Consider the following 25,962-nt stretch of genomic DNA (forward strand, 5'->3'; position numbering starts at 1 on the left):
TTCCTTCCTTCCTTCCTTCCTTCCTTCCTTCCTTCCTTCCTTCCTTCCTTCCATCCTTCTTTCCTTTTTTTTCCCTTCCTCCTATCTATCTTTCTTTGGTTTTGGAGGGAAGTTAAATAGGAATTGTCCTTTTATTCATTATTTAATGAACTATCTTGTTAGGATTTTAACCTTTTTTCCATACTTTTTTTCTTTTGGAGGACAAATTCCAGATTATATACTAATAGCTTGCTACAAATAAGAATAAAGTTTTTAGAAATAGAAATTGAAAGTTTTAATAGGCCTACTTAGTAGACGTACCATTATAGAGTTTTATATACTATAGTTAATATACAAATGTAGAAAGTCCTTAGGTAAGAATTGTGAAAAATAATGTAAATTGAGCCACTTCAAAATGGAGTCAAAACTGCCATTACATAGGAATTGCCTTGTATGTCTTACTCTTCACACACTTTGAAGGTTTAAACTGGACCAAATAACCTTTAGACTAAGCAACCTTGTATTCCAAACAACTCTTTGCAGAGTTAACAGGAAAACAGACACTATGACTGCTGGACTGAAAACTAAAGACCTTCTTTAGAATTAGCACCATCATGTGGAGCTATAGAATCACTCAGCTTATTTGCACCTATGGAAATGTCTTCCTTGGCTTATTAACATCAACAGAATTTTTTTTCTTTTATTTACGTTAATGATTCCCCTTTTCTTTCTCATAAATACTCCTTGCCTTCACCACCTAGTCGGAATACTATTTGGGTTTCTGCCTGAATCAGTGCTTCCTAGGATTGCAATTCTTTTTTGATCTCAAACACTTGTGCCTCCCACTTTGGCTTTTTATTTTTTTATATTAACAGAGTATGTAAAGAGTAGAAATCTGGAATTGTAAAGACAAGAAAATTAAAGTTAATTGAATATCATAAATTAGAAAATGTATATTGCTTGACAATAATTGAGGATTTTAAATTGTTTTTAACTGTAAAACATTTAATTAAGATTAGGCTTCTCTTTCTAAATCAGCTACACTTTGAAAGAGTCCTAATAAAACCTGGATATATAAAGTATGTACCTGGGCATGATTCCTCTCTATGTATACTTTCTCACTTTTCCTGGATCTTGGACCTCATGCACTTGAGAACTTTTGAGAGTAGTCTGTGCAGGTCATAAGATCTCACATAGTAAGAAGTTATTAGAGTCTTAACATTTTTATCTCCATTCACTTGAAAATAAATGACTTCATCAAAATATGTAGTTCCATAGCAATGCAAAGGCTCAGTAGGCAAATGACCAAATGTGTCCAAATATAACATTTTAATGTTTTGAGAAATTATTACTTAAAGGTAGTTCCAGTTATGCTCAGGGTATAACCAGTTTCAATTTTCACTTGGAAAGAGTACCAATACCCCACTCTCTAATTGGCAAAGTGGCTGCTCACTAGGATTGGAGGTTGTACTGACCTTCTGTGGAATCTGGGCAAGGGCTGAGGCAATGAGATTGGCTTTTTCTTCTGTAAGATTTTTAACCATTGACCCCAGAGAAAACACCACAATACCATATTCACCTGAACTTTGGACAAATTCTTCCATTTCCTGCAGAGATAAAATTTTCTTTTATAAAAATATAGGATTACAGAGAAAAAAAAGACACTCTACTCTTCTAAATATGCAGAGTCAAGAAAAGTAACAGAGACATTGTTAGACTGGTCTTCTTCTGTCTCGTAGAACTCTATGAGAAAATATGTTTCTGAAAAGTATGGCTTAAATATATAATGAGTGATTATAAATAGAGTCATGGAGTCAAACCATTGTACCAAATGAATAGATGATAAGAAACAGATCTTCTCATGGTATAAGGAGCGATTACTCCCAAGGTTTAATTTATAAACCAACAGAGTTGTTTGCAAACTCATAAAAATATTCCTTGGAGGGGAACCCATAAAAAGATTTTGAACTAGGCTTAAAATTTTTTAGCATGCTAGTTTACAGCCAATAAATTATTAATAAATTGATCTAACTTTCTGTTAGGTATTTAGGATATTTTTGTCATACTTATTTTTTTATGTATTTATAAGGCTAAAAAATGAATTTTTAAAAATAGGATATATATATATATATACACATATATATATAGTAATATGTTTAACAGGTGACAACACAGTCAACCTCTTGTTATAATCATAACATTTATAACATAGTGATTTTCTGCCTTCCACAAGAGTGTGAGTCTAACTGCATTAATTTGAGCCTTGGCACAGAAGTAAAATATAAATTTCTCTGCAAAGTAAAATTCTTTTGTAGATTGCTCACAGTTGTGCAAGTGGAGCACTGTAAAGTCTGGGATTAGGGTCTTTCACATCATACTCTATGTGAATATCACCCTCTACAGATGTGTCATGCATTCCCCTTGTAACTATTTTTGGTTGCCCTGTCATCACTGATGTTCTCAGTTTAAGGCTAATACAATCACTAGAGGAAAGATGATGCCATAGAGCACCTGCAATCTTCTACAGAGATTATTTTTGTTTATCTACAACCCAAGCAAATGGGTATCAGTCTCCTCACTCTTTATTGATAAAGATAGTTATATATTATTTTTATATTTACCTATTATTTTTATATTTGCCTCTCAATTTTTATATTTACCTATTATTTTTATATTTGCTTCTCAATATTGTTTTCTTCCAACATTTTTGGCAGTCTATCTTAATTCTTCAAAAACTTTGGAATGTGTTATACAATTTTCTTTTTATCTTCCCCCGCAACTCCCCCCAAAAACTTGGCATAGTAGTCTTAAAAAAAAATTTAGCATTTGTATCTCTCAATTCTATGACTTCTACTTTATGTTGATGACTCCCAATCTATTTCTAATGGTCACTGCTTAGACAGAAACCTTATATTATCCAGATGATTTTTAGAACTCTCCACACGAAAATTCCTTTGGCTCTTTAAAGTGAATTTGAAATTGAACTCATAATTGTCATCTCAAAAGTTTTTCCACTAATTGTTTCTTATTTCAGTAAAGGTAACTGCTATCTAAGAAGCCGTATGTGATTCTGTGTCTTCTGACAACACTTAACCTCTTCTTACCGAATCCTATGGAGTCTAACTGAGAGTTCTCATGAAAGCCCCTTTCACCTTCAGTCATAGTAAATGTCCTTATTCATAACTCCATCATGCATCTTAGGATGACTACAGCAGTCTCCTTAGTAACTTCTAAGGCTCTAGTTTCCTGTCCCTTCAATTTAGTACCCATACCACAGACACACTAAAATGTTTTAAATATACTGTTAAAGCACTTCATTCTTCATCTTAAAAATTAAAGTCCCCCAAACAGTAATATCACTTATGAGACACCTATGACTTAGAAAACTGATTTGGAGTAGCACACTGAAGATATCCGGCAGCATATGTCTATTATGTAGGCTGTAATCTTTAAAGGAAAATCAGATTTTTTATCATAAGATACAAAAATCCTTCACTATAAGAGACTTACCTTAGGTAATGGTTGGGCAGGTTTACAATGCAATCCTCCTACAAACTCAAAATTGGGTAAGTATGGACGAGGAAATTCAAAATCCCAATATGTACGCATTAGCCAAATTTCTGCTTTCCCCATAGTCTCACATAATGTAGTGGGTCTTCCTAAAGAACATAAAGTTGGGTGGAGGTTATTAGCATATACGTTTGCTCGGGAAAAAAATGTACCACTAATTTTCTGATGTGCTATTAATAAAAAATATATCTAGGTCTTCTAGACTACTTAGTATGTCTAGATGTTAAAAGAAAGGGGAATTACAAGTAATAAGGAAGAAAGAATGGAGGAAGAAAAAGAAAAAAAGGGTAGAGGGGAGAAGCAAGAAGAGAGATAAGAAGGAGAGAGGGAGAGAATATTTGGGTGATGAAAGAACAGTAATGTGTAAGATAAAACTACTTTTAATAAAATAAATTCTACAACATCAAATAGAAATGAATAAAAGTAAATTCACAAAAATATTTCAATAAAAAATTTAACCACAACTCCAAGTGCTGATGAATTTAATACTCATTGTTTCCTTTCAATGAATTGGCACATGATAAATTAGCCCCATCATATCAGCCCCAAATGACCTCTTAATAGTTTTCTAATTTCCAGTCAGGAATGTTTATCTGACTTCCAGCTTGTTATAGTTTCTGGCTCACTAATATTGTTGAAGTACCTTACAGTTTACTTTATCTTCCTGAGTCGAATCCAATCCCTTCCAATTTTTTTGCCATTATTTCCTCAGTAGAAAGTCCCTGAGTAATTCATAGTCACTATAACCCACTTTGGAAAGTAAAGTGCACATCCTGCATTACCAATAGCACACACTTATTTTAGTGTTACCTTTAAATGATGTGTTTGGAAAGGGACAGATTTTAGGAAATTTATGGAGAAGAATGAATGTTTGCAAATGACCAAATCAACCATTTTTTTACACACAGAAAACATGTTTTGTATCTAAGTAAAAAAACACTCAGACACAATCCTTCTTTATTAAGGATTCTAATCAAATTGGTGATCATATACAACCCAGGTTAGAAAGCCTCTTTTTAGTCATTATTTTGTAATATTTAAGTATATGTCTGAGGTTAAATAACGAATGCTTTAATTTGATAATGAAGAAGCATTCCACAAAGACACTCAGGTGTAAATTGCCAGAGATTGAATAAGAACTTCCACCTCACAGCTTCCATGCCAGTATGCTTATGCCCTTCAGATATATTGTTCCCTTTGTGTGACATCCTGCCTTGATTATCAACTCCTTAGGTAAAATTATTGTGCACAACCTTTTAGATCACATTTTCAGAAAGACCTAGCTTAAAGTATTCACGAAAATTCTATATTTGAAGGGTCGATGCACAGTAAAAAATATAAAGCAAAACAAAAATGAAGAGAATGACATTGAGCAAATTATGCAAAAGTTGGCACATAATTTCATAAGACATTTTCAATGCCATACTGCGAAATTACAAATCAAAAATATTACGCAGCCGTAAGAGATGAAATACTGCCATTTGCAACAAAATGGATGGACCTTGAGATAATCATGCTAAGCAAAACAAGCCAGACAGAAAAGTTGAAAATCGCATGATATCACTTATATGTGGGATATAGACCTAAAAACAACAAACGAACAGGACAAACAAACAGAGACTCATGGTCATAGAGAATACACTAGTGGTTACCAGAAGGCAGCGGGGAGAAGGGAGGGAAATGGGGTAAAGGAGGTCAAATATGTGGTGACAGAAAGAAATTTAACTATGGGAGGTGAACACACAGTGTAAACATATATATATGCCTTATTGTTAAAATGTACAGCTGAAACTTATTGGATGTCGTTAACCAATGTCACCATAAAATATTAATTAATTAATTGATTTAAATAAAACAATAATAAAATTTACCACCAATCTCTTCTCCATATTTATGTTATTATTCAAAATGAATTACAAAGTGGAGAATGATGTAAATAATATATCATTAATAAATTGGCTATTAAATTTGAGTTACCATGTCATTATTGTTATTGTTTGAATCTATTATTTTAATTGTACATCCTAAGTCTACTGAGGTGGATTTTAATGTTAAGGAATTTTTAGAGGTAGCCTGAATTTATGGCAAAATGCTTTAATGTAGATGAGATAGGTGGGAATTTCAGTGAGAGACAATTACCAATTTCTCAAAGATAAATCATGTTAGCTGGGTTAATAACTAACAGCAGCTTTTCCAGTCTCTCTAAGTGATTAATTTCTTTCCAAAGGCATAAAAGAAAATTAATCTGTATAATTTCTGAATTACTATTTAAAAATTAATACTTTTCAATATATTTGTTTTTAGTTATTTGTAATAAAATATAAATAAATAAGTGTACATTTTTAGAGCTATCTTTGGATCACAGAAAAATTGAGGAGAAGGTTGAGATATTTCTTATATACTCTTGTTTTGGCAATTGTACATAAAGTTGCTATAACCATCCACATGCAAGTTTTTGTGTGGACATAACTTTTCAAGGGCTTTTGGCAAATACCAAGGAGCACGATATTGGTAAGAGTATGTTTACTTTTGTGAGACCTACAAAATGTTTTCTACAGTGGTTATACCATTTTACATTTCCAAGTGCAATAAATGAGAGTTTTCTGTATCGAAATTCGCCAGCATTTGGTGTTGTCAAGTGTTCTGTATTTTGATCATTCTAATATGTATAGTGATATCTCATTGTTTAAATTTGCATTTCCCTCATGACATATAATATGAAGCATTGTTTTATATGCTTTTCTATTTGCTAACTGTATATATTCTCTAGCAAGTTGTCTGTTAATGTCTTTGGCCCATTTTTAAATCAGATTTTATGTTTTCTTATTGTTGAGTTTTAAGAATATTTAAAAAATATATTTTGGATAACAGTCTTTTATCAGACATGTCTTTTGCAAGTATTGTTTCCCAGTCTGTGTATTTTCATCCTCTTGACATTATCTTTAACAAAACAGAATTTTTACACCTGAAATTACTGGATTTCATTAACCAATGTCACTATAATAAAAATAAACAAATTTTAAAAAACCAGAATTTTTAATTTTGACAAAGTTCAGCTTATCTATTATGTCTTTAATGGATTATGCCTTTATGTTGTACCTAAAAAGTACTTGCCATACTCAAAGACATCTAGGTTTTCTCCTCTGTTATCTTCCAGGAGTTTATAGTTATATCAATAACCCATTTTGAATTAAATTTTGTAAAACTTAAAAGGTCTGTATCTAGATTTATTTTTTTTCATGTGGATGTCCAGTTGTTCCAACACAACTTTGAAAAGACTGCATCTTTTGTACTGCCTTTGTTCCATTGACAAAAACCAATTGACTATATTGTGTGGGTCTCTTGATGGGCGTTCTATTCCAACAGATCTCTTCTGTTCCATTGATCTATTTGTCTTTCTTTTGCTAATACCACACTGTCTTGATTTCTGTAGCTGTATAGTATGTCTTAAATAGTATTCATCCTCCAATTTTATTTTTCTCCTTAAATATTGTGTCAACTACTTGAAATATTTTTGCCTCTTCATGTAAACTTCAGAATCAATTTGTCATTATTTGTGATAGATCTTACTGGGATTTTAAATGGGATTTCATTTAATCTTGCATCAAATTGAGAAGAACTAACATTTTGACAATATTGACAATAGTCCATTTATTTAGATCTTTGATTTTGTTCTTCAGAGTTTTGTATATACAGATTTTGTATATATTTTGTTAGATTTATATCTAAGTATTTTATTTTTGAGGGTGCTAATATAAATGACGTGTTTTTAATTTCAAATTCACTTGTTCATTACTAATATATAGAAAAATGATCAACTTTTATATATTAATCTTGTATACTGTAATCTTGCTGTCATTGCTTACTAGTTCTGGGAAGGTTTTTTTTTTTGTCCCTTCTTTTAGATTTTCTACATATAGTCATTTATTGCTTAATGATGAGAATACATTCTGAGAACTTTGTTTTTAGGCAATTTTATTGTTGTGTGAACATCATAGAATGTACTTACACAAACTTAGATGGTATAGCCTACTACATACCAAGGCTATATGGTATAGCCTAGTGCTCCTAGGCTACAAACCTCTAGAGCATGTTACTGTAATGAATACTGTAGGCAGTTATAACACAATGGTATTTGTGTATCTAAATAAATCTAAACATAGAAAAGCCACTGTAATAATATGGTATAAAAGGTAAAAAATGATACACATGTATAAGGCTCTTATTATGAATGTAGCTTGCAGTACTGGAAGTTGCTCTGATGAGTCACTGAGTGAGTGGTGTTATTGTGAAGACCTAGGACATAACTGTTCACTACTTTAGACTTTATAAACAACATACACTTAGGCTACACTAAATATATAAAAATATATATTTTTATTATTTATGCCTACAGCACCTGGTCTTCCTAGGTGGTTTCCCATCCAAATACTAACCAGGCCCAACCCTACTTAGCTTCCGAAACCAGACATTAGGCTTGTTCAGGGTGGTATGGCCATAGACCATGGACTGTGGCTCCATTGGGGAGTGAACTCAGGACCTTCTGCGTGTAAAGCAGATGTGCTAAATGCTACACTATGGAACCACATCCTAAAAATATTTTTTATTCAATAATAAATCGACCTTAGCTTACTTTAACTTTTTTTTTACTTTATAAGCTCTTTAATGTTTTTATATTTTTGATTCTTGTGTAATAACGCTTAGCTTAAAATAAACACATTGTACAGCTGTACAAAAAATGTTTTCCTTCCTTATATTCTTATTTTATAAACATTTTTATATTTAAAAAAATTTTAAACTTTTTAACCATTTTCCTGTTTAGAAAAAAAAAGTGCAGCTGATTGCCAGCATTAATTTAACATCATGTGTAGGAATATTATGTTTTCTAGGATTTGAAATTTTCAGCAATGAGCATTACTATATTTTGTAAATGAGAATACCACCACTAAAAACAGAATGCTATAAATTGAATGATGTCATTTCTTTCCAAAGACTATCAATGTGCTAGAGTAATGCGAAAATGATAATAAAAGAGAGATATTTCATGGAAAACTTTCAGAGTAAGGTTAGGATTATAATTTGTGAGTTATCTTGGTGTTAAGCGCTGCAGCTGCAAGTGCCGCTGGAGAGTATTCTTGGGGCAAATGGGAAATGGGTTAAACATGTTTTTACAGTCTGTAACTCAGCCACCTGGTTGCAAGCTTGCCTTCACAAGGTTTTTCATTGGTCTTAAACTGCCGTAGGGTTTCACATTCTCTTATATGGATCTTAAAGCTCTCACAAAGGCATATTTGTCGGTGGATAGATGCCAAATTATTGTTGTTCTATAGGGGGAATACATGAGGGACAACTTATTTGGTATCTTGCTAATGATTGATTCTTGATATCTGAAGGGATAATACCCTCTCCCTTGTAACTCCTCTTCTAGAGTAACTTGGTTATTCTTAGCCCTTTGCTCTTCTGTATAGATTTTAAAATCTCTTGTAAAATTCTACGAAAAGTGTCAAGTTTCATGACGCACTGCCTATACACAGATGGTTCATACTGGTTATTAAACTATTTATTTGTTTAATCAATGCAGTATAAATTCAAATTATGCATGAAGCTAAGGATTTTTAAAGTGAGTTTCTTTGATCATTAGTTCCATGAAATAATGTATCTATTGGAAAATCAGTGTTATGGCCTGAACTGTATTCCTTTATCATTCATACATTAAATTCTGACTGTATCTGCAGATAGGTCTTTTAAAGAAGTAATTAATGTGAAATGAGGTCATAAAAGTGAGCCTTTATTCAAGGTGACTGGTCCCCTATAGGAAGAGAAAGAGATACTAGGTATGTGAATCCACAAAGGAAAGACCATGAGAGCACATAGCGAGAAGGTCGTCATCTACAAGTCATGGAGATAGGCCTTGGAAGAAACCAGCCCAGAAAACGCCATAGTCTTGAAATTCTAGTTTCCATAACTGTGGGAAAATAAATTTCTGTTTTTTACGCCCCCTAATTTATAGTATTTAGTCGTAGTAGCCCTAGCAAACTAATACAAGCAAGGAGTTAAATTAGTTAATATTTCTAATACTCAATATGATCTTTTGTTTATTAATTCATGTTCCTTCATGATTCTCAAAAATAGTTGGAGTGGCAGGCAGCTCAGTTGATGGAATCAGATCAGAGCAATATATATGAAAATTGCAAATGAATTTTTTTTTTAATTAGGGCAAGCAATTAAAAATAGAATAATATAAGTAGTGAAGTAAAAATATATGTTATCTTTCTACAGCTCAAGCTATAAATTCTTTTAGTGTTTTCTATTTAATCATTCAGGTTTTTATACAATACTCACCTAAGAAGTATAAAGCATCTTAGGAAACTTCAGTATAATCAGCCATTATGAAACAGTACACATAAGACTTTCTGCAGTTTCATCATAAATTTATGAGAGATAAAAATGGCAAGTTCTCCTGAATGGTATTAATTTTGACTATAATAATACATAATTCTCAAATTTTTGGAGAAAAATTCAGGCAAAGTAAATTACATTCCAAATTCAATCCTATTGTTAATATAGCTCAGGTTTTAGTATATTATTGGAATCAGGCAAGGAGAACATCTTAATCTTATAATGAATATTACATTTTACCAGTAAAAAGTCAAACCTCCACTTGGAAAACTTATTTGTGATATCCTACATCTGACAAAAGGTACATCTTCCATTGGACTGACATTTATTAGTGTTTTATATTTTATTGTGTTTGAATAATAGCCTATTAAGTATCAAGGTATCTTACAAAATGATTAGATAACTGTAAAGAAGAATAACCATGGAAAGATATTTTTTGCTTTCCCTTCCCAAAAGATAACAGTTTATTGCTAGCATTTGTAGAATTTTATGTGGAAACAAAAGTTTTAAAATACACTTCTTTCATTTTCTTAGACTTTTCTCAAACCTTTTAAGTTTCTTTTAATAACTAATTTAGAATGAAAAGCAGAGTTTCTTACTTAATGCTTCACTGTAAAACTGGTCTCAAAACTGAAAGTCATGTTGCTGGAGCCAGAAGTCAAATAAAATAGAAAGCATTAACTGTTACCCTATTCAGGAAGGTTATTCTGTCTGGTAGTCCCCCCATGGCAACAGGCATGTAGGAAGGTGGAGCTAGAAGTTTTCCACAGAATTTCTCTATAGTGTTACCCATAAAGAACCTTAGTGTGTACACAAAAGGGACTTCCAATAACTCAGCAATCAGGTCTCCACAGGGCAGCACAGGGTCTATAACTATTATATCATAGTTGGTTGCCTGGAGTTTCATCATGATTGACTGGTTATAGACTATGCTCTCACTTAGAAGTTTTAAATTTCCACTTATTTGAAAAAAAATCTTGCAGTTTCATTGCTGCCTGCCAGCATGACAATGTGGGCATGATGTTAGTCACTATGTCTAAAAAGTCATTTAGTATATTTGCAGCAATCTCTCTGTCATGAGGCATAGGGACCACCTCAAAGTTCAGTGTGGAAGGCTTGCTGTAGTCAATTATAAAAGAGTTTGGAGAAATCAGCACAGTCACATCATGGTCCCTTTCTATGAGTTTCTCCAGAATAATCTTTAGATTGAGCCAATGGCTCATGTCACAGGGCCATACCAGAATCTTCCCACAGAATCCACAGCCAGTGTAGCAGAGCTGCAGCATAAGAATTGCTGAAATTCATTTTTCAAACACCATGACAGAGTTTTTTCACACATTGCTACAGAGGTTGAATATTTGCTGGGCACAGAGTGAACTGGCAGTTCAGATTAGTTAAAAATTAATTTCTAGAGCTAGTAAGTGAAACTTATATGCAGAGAACTTTTTAGTGTTGTTGCCTGGACACAGTACTTTATGATACTTGTTCAGGAAGAGATATGAAATACTTAAAGATTTTGTAGGAGGTGATGTGGGAGTTTCTGGGCAAGATGGTGGAGTAGATAAACATTGTGCTTGTCTCCTTCCATAACCACATTGAAATTACAACTAAATCGTAGAGTGATTGCCCTGGAGAAGGATACAAAGAAGAGGTCACATCAAGACTGGTAGGAGGGGCAGAGATGTGAAACAGGTTGGCCCCACACCCATATGTGGTGGAGGATTGGGAGGGATATTTTGGCTGTGTAGGTTTCCCTGGAAAAGCAAGGGGTCCCAACCTCACACTGAGCACCCCAACGCAGGGTTCCAGTGCTGGGAAGAGGAGTCCCTACAACATCGGCTGTGAAAATCAGCAGGAATTGCATCAGTCAGGGAGAGATAGAAGGCTGCTGAAAATCCAGACATCCTGTTAAAGGCACTCAGATTCACTCACTCATAGGCACTCATCTTGGGTTCCAGCAGAGGGACGGAGACTTGGGAGGTGCCAAGACATACAGTAAAAGACTGAGTTCTGTTGATTTAAAGCAAGGGCCGTAGGAACAGTTGCCATTATTTCTGAGTTGAGCCCTCTTTCCACGCAGCCTGAGGGCAGGCATCATTCTTCTTGTGTTGAGACCTTCTCCCACAGGGCAAAATCTGAATCTGCATTGGTCTGATGGATTCTGCTTGCTGCACCCTGGTGACTTCCTGAAACACTGCCCAACCCAACTCTCAAACAGCAGGAGGCAATTTCTGCACCAGGTAACAGACCTACTGCAAGCACCACAGAAGGCTCTTTAAGCAGCAAACAGCCAGCCTTGGATTGTGTATCACAAGAGGCAGTTTTGGTGGTGGGCAACCAGCTCCAACTCACATTGCAGTCTTTCTCAGAAAGCTCTTGGGAGTAGGTCTGTGGGCTGAGAAGGGTAGTGGCTGGCCTCGGTGTGCTTTGAGACTTTTGTAAGTAGCCCCAAGCTATGCACTGACATTAAACTTGAATCTGCATTTACCTGGGGAACACCACTTATCCCACTCTGGTGATCACTGGGATCTCACCTTGCCCAACTCTAGTATGGCTGAGACTATTTTAGTGGCTAAGTTCTACAAGCAGTGGCAGGTGGCCTCAGGCTTCTGGATGCCCTAGGCCTTTTGTTGAACTGTCCCAGGATCCATAGTTTCCTATGCAGCTCCAGGTCCAGCATAGGCAACGAATGACTGAGGATAGCTTTGCAGCTCCTACCAGGCATCCCCAGGCAGGTTACAGGCAGTGGCTGACCTTGGCTGTGAGAGAGACCCTACCAAGAGTCTCCAGAATCAACTCATCTGAAGGCCAGTTTTAGACCACAACAGAACACTACCTGATTAGCCCCAAAAGTGGCACACCCAAAGAGTGATATCAACAATCACACAGCTTGCTGAGGTAAACCTCACTCCATGGGGTTACCCTCACACAGCAGCTCATACTCTGTGGGCATGGTCAGTACTCACAGCCAGTCAACCTGAGAGTCAATCTAACCTACTCATGTGCCAACAGCAATCAACAGGAGGGCACATACAACTCACACAAGGATCATTCCCGGAGCAGCCAGCACAGGTGATCAAGGAAACTGTGCCACTGGGCCATACAGGGCACCTACTACATAAGGTCACTGGTCAAGACTGGGAGATATAGAAACTTAATACATAGAAACAAACAGAGAGGCAACCAAAATGAAGAAACAAGGAAACATGTCCTAAATGAGAGAACAAGAGAAAACTCCGGAAACAGAACTAAATAAAATAGAGGTGAGAAGTGACATCAGAAGCATGGTGGCACCTTGATCTCGCTCCTTGAAAAATTATAGCTTATTACCTAAGTAAAATAACAGACAGAAACACAAAGCCAAAGAAACAATGGAGACAGCAAGATTCCAGAAAATAAAAGTTAAAATGGCTTTAGAAAAATTTCATATTTCAATAATTGCCCTAAGTGTAAATGGACTAAACTCACCAATAAAAAGGCATAGTGTAGCAGATTGGAACAAAAATCAAAATGCAACCATAGGCTGCCTTTAACAGACACATCTCAGCTGCAAGAGTAAATATCGACTCAAAGTGAAAGGATGAAAGACAGGCAAATGACATCCAGAGAAAAGAGGGCATAGCTATATTTATATGTGACAAAATAGACTTCAAGATAAAAAAGGTCATGAGAGACAAAGATGGACACTTCATAACGCTAAAAGAGACAATACATCAAGAAGACATAACACATCAATATACATGCTCCTAATCAGGGAGTACCAAAATATATAAAGCAACTAATAACAGAACTAAAGGGAGAAACTGACAAAAACACAAGTATAATAGGGAACCTAAATACCCCACTGTCAGCTATGGAAAGATCATCCAAACAGAAAAATCAATGAGGAAATATCACCCTTAAAAGATATATGAGACCAATTAGACATAATTGACATTTACAGAACCTTTCAAAACACCAGATTATACCTTCTGTAGTGTACTGTCTTCTCTAGAAACATTCTCAAGAATAGACTATATGTTGGGAAACACAACTGGCCTCAACAAATTTAAGAAGCTTGAAATTACACCAAGCATATTCTTTGACCAGAATGCTTTAAAACTAAAGATCAACCTCAAAAAGGAAGTAGGAAAAAACACGAATATGCAGAGATTAAATGACATGCTACTAAAGAATGACTGGGTCAAAGAAGAAACAAAAGAAGAGATCAAGAGATACATGGAAAAAAATGAGAATGAAAATACAACATATTGAAATTTTTGTGATATAATAAAAGCAGTAATAAGCAGAAAGGTCATATCATTACAGACCTATCTCAAGAAACAAAAAAGATTCCAAATAACCTAATATTACATCTTAAAAAACTAAAAAAAGAAGAACAAATGAAGCACAAAGTCAGCACAAGGGAGGACATAATCAAAATTAGAGCAGAATTAAATGAAATTGAGAACAAAAAGAAAATAGAAAAAAATAATGCCAAGAAGAGCTGTTTCTTTGAAAAGATAAATAAAATTGACAAACCCTTGGCTAGATTCACTAAGGAAAAAAGAAAAATGATACACATATATAAAAACACAAATGAAAAAGAAGTTACTATAGATAGCGAAATATAAATATCATATGAGAATACTATGAAAGTCTATATGTCACTGAATTCAATAACCTAGAAGAAATGGACAAGTTCTAAGAAATATACAACCTTCCTAGGCTAAATCACGAAGAACTGGAAAATTGCAATAGACCTATCAACAGTAAGAAAATTGAAATAATCATCAAAAACCTCCCTAAAAGTAAAAGTCCAGGATCAGATGGTTTCACTAGTGAATTCTACCAAACTGTCAAAGATGATTTCATACCACTGCTTCTCAAACTCTTCCAAAAAATTAAAGAGGCAATACTTCCTATCTTATTTTATTAGGCCAACATTATTAAAGATAACACACGAAAAAGAAAACTACAGACCAATGTCTCTGATGAATACAGAAATGGAAGATATTCCATGTTCATGGATTGGAAGAATCAACATAATTAAAATGACCTTATTACTCAAAGCAATATACAGATCGAATGCAATCCCCATCGAAATTCCAGTGGCATTTATTTTTAAAGAAACAGAACAAAAAATTATCAGATATGTATAGAAATACAAAAGACCCCGAATAGCCAAAGCCATTGTGAGAAAAAAGAACAAGGCTGGAGGTATCACTCTGCCTGACTTCAAATTATACTACAAAGTGACAATAATCAAAACAGCATGGTATCAGCAGAAAAAACAGGCACATAAACCAACAAAACTAAATTGAGAGTCCAGAAATAAACCTCGTATATAGGAGCAAATAATTTTTGATAGAGAAGCCTAAAACATAAAATAGATAAAGAAAATCCTTTTTAATAAATTGTGCTGGGAAAGTTGGAAAGCCGGATGCAAAGAAATGAAATTAGACTGCTATCTCTCATCATGAATCAAAATTAATTAAAAATGGATTAAAGACCTGAAACAATAAATTTGATTGAAAAAACATAGATACTAAACTCATGGACCTTGGACTTAGAGAGGATTTTAAGAATTTGACCTCAAAGGCAAGGGAAGTAAACGCAAAAGTAAATGAATAAGTTTATGTCAAACTTCCGCATATCAAGAGATACTATCAACAAGACAAAGAAGTACCCATCTGAATGGGAGAACATATCTGCAAAAAACATCTCTGAGGCTATTATCAAAAATATAAAAAGAACTCATACAATTTAACAATAAAATTAACAAATAACCCAATTAAAAAAATGGCAGAGGACTTGAACAAATAATTCTCTCAAGAAGACATATGAGAGGCGACAGACATAGGAAAAGATGTCCAACTTTATGAGCTATTAGGGAAATATAAATCAAAACCATAATGATATATCACTTCATACCTTTTAGAATGACTATCCTCAACAGAACAAGTAATAATAAGTTTTGGAGAGGTTGTGGGGAAAAATAAACACTTATATACTGCTGGTGGAAATGTAAATTGGCACAGCCACTATGGAAAACAGTATGGAGGTTCATCAAAAAATTAAAAATGGAGTTACCATATGACCCAGCAATCCCTCTTCTGTGTATTTACCCCCCAAATCGAAAACATTTATCTGTAAAGATATATACAACCGGATGTGCACAGCAGCATTATTCATGGTGGCCAAGACATGGAAATAAACAAAGTACACTTTAATAGATGATTAAATAAAAAAGATATAGTACATATATAAAGTGAAACATTACTCAGCTATAAGAAAAGATGAAATTCTGTAATTTGCAACAACATGAATGGATCTTGAGATTATCATGCTGAGAAAAATAAGTCAGACAGAAAAGGTTGAGAACCATATGATTTTACTTATGTGGGATATAAAACTGAAAGCAACTAATGAATGAGACAAACAAACAGAGATTCATAAATATGGACAACAGTTTCGTGGTTACCAGAAGGAAGATCAGGAGGAGAAGGTAGATAAAAGTAAAGGGGTCCAAATATATGGTGATGGAAGGAAATTTAATTTTGGGTGGTGAACGCATAATGCAATATTCATGTAATGTATATTGGACTTGTACACTTGAAACCCATTTGATTTTATTGACCATTGTCACCCCAATAAATTTAATAAAAAAAAATGGAGGCAAGAAATGTATCATATACAGTGTTCAAAACACTGGTTATAAAGATGCTCAAGGAACTTTGTAAGAACTTCAACAAAGAGACAGTAAGCATAAAAAAAAAGACATAGAAACTATTAAAAAAAACAGTGAAAAATGAAGAATACGATAACTGGAATGAAGAATACAATAAAAAAAATCAACAGCAGATTACATGAAACAGAGAGTCAATTGACAATTTGGAAGACAACCTAGCAGAGAATACCTAAATAGATCAACAAGAAAAAATGATCCAAAAAAGAGTGAAGATATTTTAAGGTAGCTCTGGGACAACATCAAGCATACCAACATTCACATTATAGGGGTACCAGAAGGTAGAGAGAGAGCAAGAGATTGAGAACCTATCTGAAAAATAATGACTAAAAACACTCCTAACCTGGTAAAAAAAAAAAATACACATAGAAGTCCAGGAAGCCCAGAGAGTCCCAAAGAAGAACTCAGACCCATACCAAGACACACCATATTTAAAATGGCAAAGCTTGAAGACAGAGAGAGAATCCTAAAAGCAGAAAGAGAAAGATAGTTAGTTACTTACAAGGGAACTCCCATAAGACTGACAGATGGTTTCTCGACAGAGAGTCTGTAGGCCAGAAATGATTCGGATGAAATATTCAGTGTGATGAAAAGAAAGGACCTAAAATTAAGACTACTCTACCCAGCAAAGCTATGATTTAAAATTGATCAGTAAAAAGCATCCTAGATAAGAAAAATCTAAAGGAGTTCATCACCATCAAGCCAGTATTACAAAAAATGTTAGAGACTTCTTTAAAAAGAAGAACTGAAGGAAAGTAGAATGTAAATATGAGTAATAAAATGGTAATAACTATGTACTTATCAGTAGTTGCTTTAAATGTAAAAGGATTAAATGCTCCAATAAAAAGATATAGGGTAGCTGAATAGATAAGAAAATAAGCCCATACGTATGCTGTCTATAAGAGACTCACTTCAGATCAAAAGACACACAGAGACTGAAAGTAAAGGGTTGTAAAAAGATATTTAATGCAAATGGAAATGAGAAAAAATCTGAGGTAACAATATTTATATCAGACTATGTAAACTTTAAAATGAAGGCTATAATAAGAGATAAAGAAGGACATTACGTAATTGTAAACAAATTAATCCGTCAAAGAATATAACACTGGAAAGCATCTATGCACTCAACATAAGAGCACCCTAAATATATAAAGCAAATATTGACTGACATAAAAGAATAGAGAATAATATAGATGAGTAGGAAAATTTAACACCACATTAACACAATGGACAGATCTTCCAAACAGAAAATCAACAAGAAACAATGCCCTTAAATGACACACTAGACCAGATGGATTTAATTGATATTTTTAGAGCATTTCACCCCAAAGCAGCAGAATATACATTCTTCTCAAGTGCACATGGAACATTTTTTTAAGATAGCCCACATGTTAAGCCACAAAACAAGTCTCCACAAATTTAAGAACACTGAAATCATACCAAGCCTCTTCTCTGATCACAGAGGTATGAAACTAGAAATCAATTAAAAGAAAAAATCGAAAAACACACAAACACATAGAAGCTAAATAACATGCTACTAAACAATGAGTGGGTCAACAATGAGATCAAGGAAGAAATGAAAATATACCTGAGACAAATGAAAATGAAAGCACAACAACGCAAAATCTGTGGGACACAGTGAAAGCAGTCCTGAGAGTGAAATTCATAGCACTACATGCCTACCTCAAGAAAAAAGAAAAATCTCAAACTATCTAATCTTACACTTAAAGAAACTAGAAAAAGAACAGGAAAGAAAGCCCAAGTAGGAAATAGAAGGAAAGAAATAATTGAGATTGGAGCAGAAATAAACCAGTCTAAAAAATTTAAAAATTAATGAAATTGAGATCTGGTAATTTGAAAAGATAAACAAAATTGATAAATCTTTAACCAGACTCATCAATAAAAAAGAGAGAAGACTCAAATAAATAAAATCAGAAATGAAAGAGGAGAATTGACAACTGACACCACAGAAATACAAAGCATTATAAGAAAATACTATGAGCCAATATACGCCAACACATTGGACAATTTGGAAGAAATGGATACATTCTTGGAAACACATAATCTTCCAAGATGGAGTCAAGAAGAAACAGAAAATTTGAACCTACTGATTACTACTAATGAAAATGAATCAGAATTCAAAAATTCCCCAAAAAGAAAAAGTCTTGGACCAGATGGCTTCACAGGTGAATTTTGCCAAACATTTAAAAAGGAACTAATCTCTATTTTTCTCGAACTATTAAAAGAAATCTCCAGAGAAGAGAAAACTCTCAAGGCTCATTTTACAAGCCACCATTACCCTGATTTCAAAACTAGACAAAGACATTACTAAAAAAAAAAAAAAAAAAAAAGCGCACGTGCGAGAGAAGAAAATTATAGGCTGATATCCTTCATAAAAATAGATGCAAAAACTTTCAACAAAATATTAACAAACTGCATTCAGCAAGATATTAAGAAGTACATATATCATAATCAAGTGGGATTTATTCCTGGGATACAAGGTTGATTCAATATCTGGAAATCAACAATGTGATATACCACATTAACAAATTGAAAGAAAAAAAATCATAACAAATCCAAAACTACCATCATACTCAATGGGAAAAATCTAAAAGTTTTTCTTAAGATCATGAATGAGACAAGGATTTTCATTTTCATCATTTTTATTCAACATAATATTGAAGTCCTAGCCACAGCAATAAGACAAGAAAATGAAATAAAAAGGATCCAAATTGGAAATGAAGAAGTAAAACTGTCATTTTCTACAGATGTTATAATACTATATATATAGAACTCCAAAGATTCAAGTCAAAAACTATTAGAACAGATCAATGAATTCAGTAATGTAGTAGGATACAAAATCAATATTCAGAAATCAGTCACATTTTTATACATCAATAACAAACTATCAGAAAGAGAAACTAAGAAAAGAATCTTATTTACAATTGCATTAAAGAATACCTAGACATAAATTTAACCAAGGCAGTAAGTAAAAGTCCTGTACTCAAAAAATTTTGACATTACAAAAAGAAATTAAAAAAGATACAAATAAATGGAAGCATAAATCATGCTCACGGATAGGAAGAATTAACACAGTTAACACGTCCATACTACCCAAGGCAATCAATAGAGTCAGTGCAATCCTTATTAAATATCAATGGCATTTTTCACAAAACTGGAATAAATAATTCTGAAATTTATATGGAACCACAAAAGACCCCAAAATAGCCAAACAATCATGAAAAAGAAGAACAAAGTTGAAAGTAATATGCTACCTGATATTAAACTGTACTACAAAGCTATAGTAATTATAACGGTAGGGTACTGGTATAAAAACAGACACATAGATCAATGGAATAGAATAGAGAGCCCAGAAAAAAGCCTACACCTATATAGTCATATAATCTATGATAATGGAGTCAAGAATATACAATGGGGTAGACAGTCTATTCAATAAATAGCATTGGGAAAACTGGACAGATACATGCAAAAAAAAAATGAAACTGGACTACTTTTTATACCATATACAAGAATAAACTCAAATGGATTAAAGACTTAATTGTAAAACGTGAAACCATAAAACTTCTAGAAGAAAACATAGTCAGTAAACCCTCTGACATACTTTTAGTAATATTTCTTGTTTTTGTAATATATGTCCTTGGGCAAGTGAAACAAAAGAAAAAATGAACAAATGGGACTACATTAAACTAATAAATTTTTGCACAGCAAAGGAAATGATCAACAAAATAAAAAGACAACCTACTGAAAGGGAGAAGATATTCATCACTGTTACCTCTGATAAGGTGTTAATGTCCAAAATTTATAAAGAACTCATACAACTGAACGCTAAAAAACAAACAATTCAATTAAAAAATGAGCAGTGGATCTGAATAGACGTTTCTCCAAAGAGGATATACACATGACAAATTGACATATGAAAAGATGCTCAACATCACTAATTATCAGAGAAATGCAAACTAAAACGACATTGAGGTATCATCTCAAACCTGTCAGTATAGCTATCATCGATAAAACAAAAAACAACAGGTGTTGCCAAGGATGTGGAGAAAAGAGAACCCTAGTACACCACTGGTAGAAATTAGTAGTCATTATGGAAAATAGTTTGGAGAGTCCTCAAATATTTAAAAATAGAACTACCTTATGACCCAGTAATTTTACTTCTGAGTGTATATCTGAAGAAATCCAAGACACTAACTTGAAAAGATATAAATGTATCCCTATGTTCACTACAGTACTATTTACAATAGCCAAGATATGAAGCAATCTAGGTGCTCATCAATAAATGATTAAATAAAGAAGAGGTGGTCCATACGCAATGGAATATTAGTCATAAAAAAAAGAAATCTTACCACTTGCAACAACATAGATGTACCAGTTGCATATATGCTAAGTGAAATAAGCCAGACAGAGATATCAATATGATCTCACTAAAGAACAAAATAAACAACAACAAAAAAACAAGAAACAGACTCATAGATCTCATGGATACGGAGAACTAACCAATGGATGCCAGATGGGAGGGAGGTTAGCGGGGCTGGTTAAAAAGGTGAAGAGATTAAGAAATACAAATTGGTAGTTACAAAATAGTCTCAGGGATGTAAAGTATAGCACAGGAAATATACTCAGTAATATTGTATTAACTATATATGGTGCCAGGTGGGTACTAGACTATGTGGGGTGATTTCTTCATAAATCATGTAAATGTCTAACCACTATTCTGTATACCTGAAACTTATATAAAATAATATTAAACATCAACTGTAATTAAAAATAAAAAATAATTGTCATGTGGAAGCTACACACTGGATAGAACCAACACTGTATTAGAACTCTAACAGGAAAGTAAACCTTCCTCACCTTTGCTTCTAATTCCTCTTCCTCTAGGGCTCCAAACAGCAGTAAGTAAGTGAGGAAAGGTTTGGAGACTGGTGAGTAGGAAACAGGCAGGGACAGGATCAGCAATTCCCTCTAGACCCACTACAAGCATCTGAGTTGAAGGCTGGCCTGATACAGAGAAGGGGAGAAGGTCTCAAGTAGAACTGAAAAATACGGCAGCATGCCATTGTATTTCTATCTATCTATCTATCTATCTATCTATCTATCTATCTATCTATCTATCAAAAGAGAAAAAAATGAAAAAAGATTTTGTAGAAAATGTTTGCAGTATTTTAGGAGTTTGTTTTAAATATGTTAAGATAGATAAGTGATGTTTTTAATTGACAATTTTTAAATATAATGGAAGAATCCATTTAAGTAGGTCTAGTAAATAATATAGTAAATCTTATGGAGCAAGATGATTGATAATTTGAGAAACATAAAAATGCAGGTGTTGTGATAAGTTTTGTTACACGTTAGTATATGGATAAGACACTACATCACATGATAATAGGAGAAATATACTAAATATTATACAAAGGTATAATGTTCAGGGCCCCAGAAGATGCTGTCACTATAATGTGACAGAAATTAGACAAAGCTTCAGGTTGGAAGCATTTCAGCTAAGCCCAGAAGCAAGAGTGACAAAAGGAGGCTTCTGATGGTGAATGGAAAAAAAGGAGAAAAAAAAACAACTGTATGTAAATCACAGTCATTAGAGTATACAGTTATCAGTTCAGTATGTGTAGAGCAGAGGCTAACACTTAACAGTGCAGAAAAGGAAAATATTAGTTAAAATAGGACATTATCCTTGAATGCTATACTCTGGGTTCAGTTTTAACGTCCATAAAAAGACATCTACTCAAATTTTCAAATCAGGTTGAGAATATGATATTATGTATCCTTTAATAAAACAATTCTGGCATCTAAATAGGATTTGAGTTGTAGAGAAAAAAATTTCTAAGGTGTAAGAAAATTGATAGAAATAGAGCCATTTCAAATGGAGTTGGGACCACTATCTCAGAGGAAGGCCTTGCAAGTCTTGCTCCTTGAATCCTTGGAATGTTTGAACCAAGCAAACTATTCTTTGCACTGAGCCAAACCAACATTGTCTTACAAACAACTGTTTTTAAAACTATAGGAAAGCAGACCGCCTGACCACAAGGACTGATGCTTATGGACATTCTTAATCAATAACTAGCACATATAACTAAAGAGTAATTTAGCTTGTTAGCACCAATTGAAATTTCTTTCTTCTATTCCTGTAATTATTTCCCTTCCCTTTCTCATCACCCCATAATTGGAACACAATTTGAGTTTCTGTCAGAATCTGTGCTCCTGGATTTCATTTCTTTTATCTCAAATAAGGGCTTGTTGCCTCCTACATTGGCTTTTTACTTTTAGATTAACCGGAGTAAAAGATAAATATTACAAAAGAAAGATTTGATGAGGGTGTCAGGGAGAATATAATATTGGTTTGTGAATGAAAAACATAGAATGAAATTCTTATGACTGAGGAGAATTGAGAGATATTCAGTAGTTAAAAAACAAAGGAAGTACTCAGATTATAGTTTGAGCAACCAAAGTATGATAATGACTCTGGCAAAATCATAAAGAAGGAGTAGCTATGGGAAAATTTTTTGACCTAGAGTGTATAAGATAATGATTGGAGAAGTCTGTGGAGATATCAGTTTAACCCATGAACACTTAAATCTCAAAGAAAGGGTAAAATTTAGAAAATGATTTTGTGTCCAATCATTCATCTATTCAATCCAATTCTTCTCCAAATTCTTTAATATTTCATTCCTTCAAGAAGCAATTTTTAGCATTTAGTATGTGCTAGATTCTACACTACTCATAGGGCATAAAAAGATAAGTAAGATATGATTTTAATTCAAAATGAGTTCACAGATTATTGCGAAAAATGTCAGTTAAACCAATACTTATTGTACACATATAAAGGAGATGGATCTTAGATGGTAGGGATGAATTGAGGAGAGGAAAAGCCCATGAAGGAGGTTGCTTGGTGGAGGAAGGAAATGAATAAATAATACTTTAACTAAGTCTTTAACAGTGATGTTTAGCAGGTTGAAAAGTATCATTTGGAAATAAAAGAGAATATTAATGTATCTGTGTTCTAAGTGTGACATAGTTATACCCGGGGTTATATTCGGTTATAAAATTATATTCAATTCAGTAATTTGAAAGAGACATGTTATTGAAATTTTAAATTTCTTGAGAGTGTTTCTGTTTTGCTAAAAAGAAAACCCAGAATAAATTTGTTTAGAAGATGCAAATCCAGGATCAAGGATTGGAGAGTTGTATTGCATTGTATAATTAGGTTTTGCATACTGGTAGAAAGCAGAGGCCAAACAAGAGTCAGATACAGGAAGATAGGACAGGGCCATAAATCCACTAGAAGAAATAAGAGATAACATTACAAACTTAGAGGATGAAAGTCCTTTTATAAGGACAAATAACCCAGACTGATAAATTTATCTACTCACTATGACAAGATTTATGATATACTATAAACAGTTTAAATAAAGCTAAAAATACCCAATGATATACAGTCCATCTGAGATATTGATGTCAAAATATATGTGTTGTTAGAGAAATATATCTGTTATTTTATTACATGAGAAAACTAAGGTAGAATTCAAGTTATGTAGAAGAATTCTTTTGCATGAATTTAGAAGTATAAGCATATTTTCATTTATGTCAAGTTGAAATATTTAAAATTCTGGATGAAATATAAAATTGACCCTTTTTTTGATTTGGCAAGAAAGTACAAAAACCAGCAGACTCCTTACACAAAGTAAAAACAAAAATTCTGATGTACAAACTATCACCCCAACTTGAGCTGCTTCTATGACTATACAGTATGTGGCAGGAGTGGCAGAAAAGGAAAGTCTGAAGGCTTGCCCAGGACACCCAACCTCATACATACTTTCATGTAACATTAGATTCCCAAGACCTATCCTCACTTGTACAAATGAATTCCTTTACACAGAAGTTAACAGCAAGAAAAATTGCTGGTTTTCACTTGACAATTTTTCCTTAGAATTTTTAATGCAGTCAGCCTTCATATGAATTTTCAGTTCAAATTTAAACTATAAAAATCTCTGAAGAAACTTTTACCTTAGCCTCAAAGGCTTCCCACAGATAAAATTCCAAGGCAAATTAGCAGTTCCCTTTTACAAAGAAACAAGGCTTCATGACAGAACCAGTAAAAGCAACAGAGACCAAAAAATTAATATGATTTGTAGTATTATTTGATGTAAAATATAAAGTTATTTTATATATTATGATTGAGGGTATAAAAGTGAAACCTGAAAATATGAGAAACAACAGATTAAAAACAATAATTGTTAAAATTTGCTAAAGATCCAAAGAGAATTTCTAGAAATCAAAAATTCAACAAATGAATTTAAAACTTAATGGATAGGTTAAAGAGTAAATTAGATACAGTTGTAGAAATAAACAGTAACTCAAAAGGAAAATCTGAAGATAGTAATTGGATTTTTTTTGAATTAAAAAAACATGCAAGAGGAAATATAGAATGGTTAGCAGACATGGAGAATAGACTAAGTTGCTGAACCTAGTTGTTGGTTTTGCCTGCTTGGTGCCTCCAGTCTAAACACTTTCTATCCTTTAAAGCTTGCACCTTTTTCGTGTAACCAGAATGCACAGCTAAACCACATATTTATGTTCTTTTAACCCAATCTTTCAATTACTTTTAATTTTTTAATGAATTATTTTAGACATGAAGAAGTTGCAAATGATATATAAAGATTTCTGTACCTTGCAGTAAATATTACTATGGTGTTTGCCTAATGGTGATTTTCTATTTCCCTTATTTCTTCTGTAGTTATTAATTGGAATTTTCTACAAAGGATTGCAAAAATATGTGCAAACATATGATTAGTGTGATTTGCATAGTCTCATGATATTTCTTTAAGATACTTATTGGTTACAAAGGTAAAAACAGAGAGATTCCTGGCATATATAATCTTAAGTGATCAAAATTATTGTCACTAGTAATAACCTATCTATATTATGTACCTCCTGTTAAGCCACAGTGTGAAGGAAACAAGATCGCTTCTGTACTATTCTTAACAAAAATGCATAATATCACTCTAGTCATGAGAAAATATCAGAAAAACCCAAATCAATGAATATTCTAAAAAATAACTAGCCAGTATTCTTTGTAAGTATAAGAGAAATACTGGGAAATGTCACAAATTGGAGGAAAGTAAGGAGACTAGGCAAGTAAATGCACAGGGAGAACCTGGATTGCATATTGGAACGAAAAAAGGACCTTAGCAGGATAATTGACAATGTTTTAATAAAAAAAAAATTAGTTTCAATAATTTTATTATGATTAAGTA

At 33.2% G+C, this 25,962-nt stretch overlaps 1 protein-coding gene across 2 annotated transcripts in view; it reads right to left on the reverse strand.

The window, feature by feature from the left end:
* LOC105292449 (UDP-glucuronosyltransferase 2A1) overlaps positions 1-25,962 on the reverse strand; it is a 73,240-nt gene that overhangs the window by 10,623 nt on the left and 36,655 nt on the right. Inside the window, exons 3-4 of one of the 2 annotated variants that reach the window (XM_011360669.2) lie at positions 3,490-3,638; positions 1,455-1,586 (exon numbers count right to left, since the gene is read on the reverse strand). In XM_011360669.2, the coding sequence (XP_011358971.1) occupies positions 1,455-1,586; positions 3,490-3,638 (281 nt within the window). The remainder of the gene's footprint in view (positions 1-1,454; positions 1,587-3,489; positions 3,639-25,962) is intronic. The other variant, XM_011360671.2, reaches the window with a different exon arrangement.

The sequence above is a fragment of the Pteropus vampyrus genome, unplaced genomic scaffold, assembly GCF_000151845.1.
Source record: "Pteropus vampyrus isolate Shadow unplaced genomic scaffold, Pvam_2.0 Scaffold57, whole genome shotgun sequence".
Taxonomy (NCBI): domain Eukaryota; kingdom Metazoa; phylum Chordata; class Mammalia; order Chiroptera; family Pteropodidae; genus Pteropus; species Pteropus vampyrus.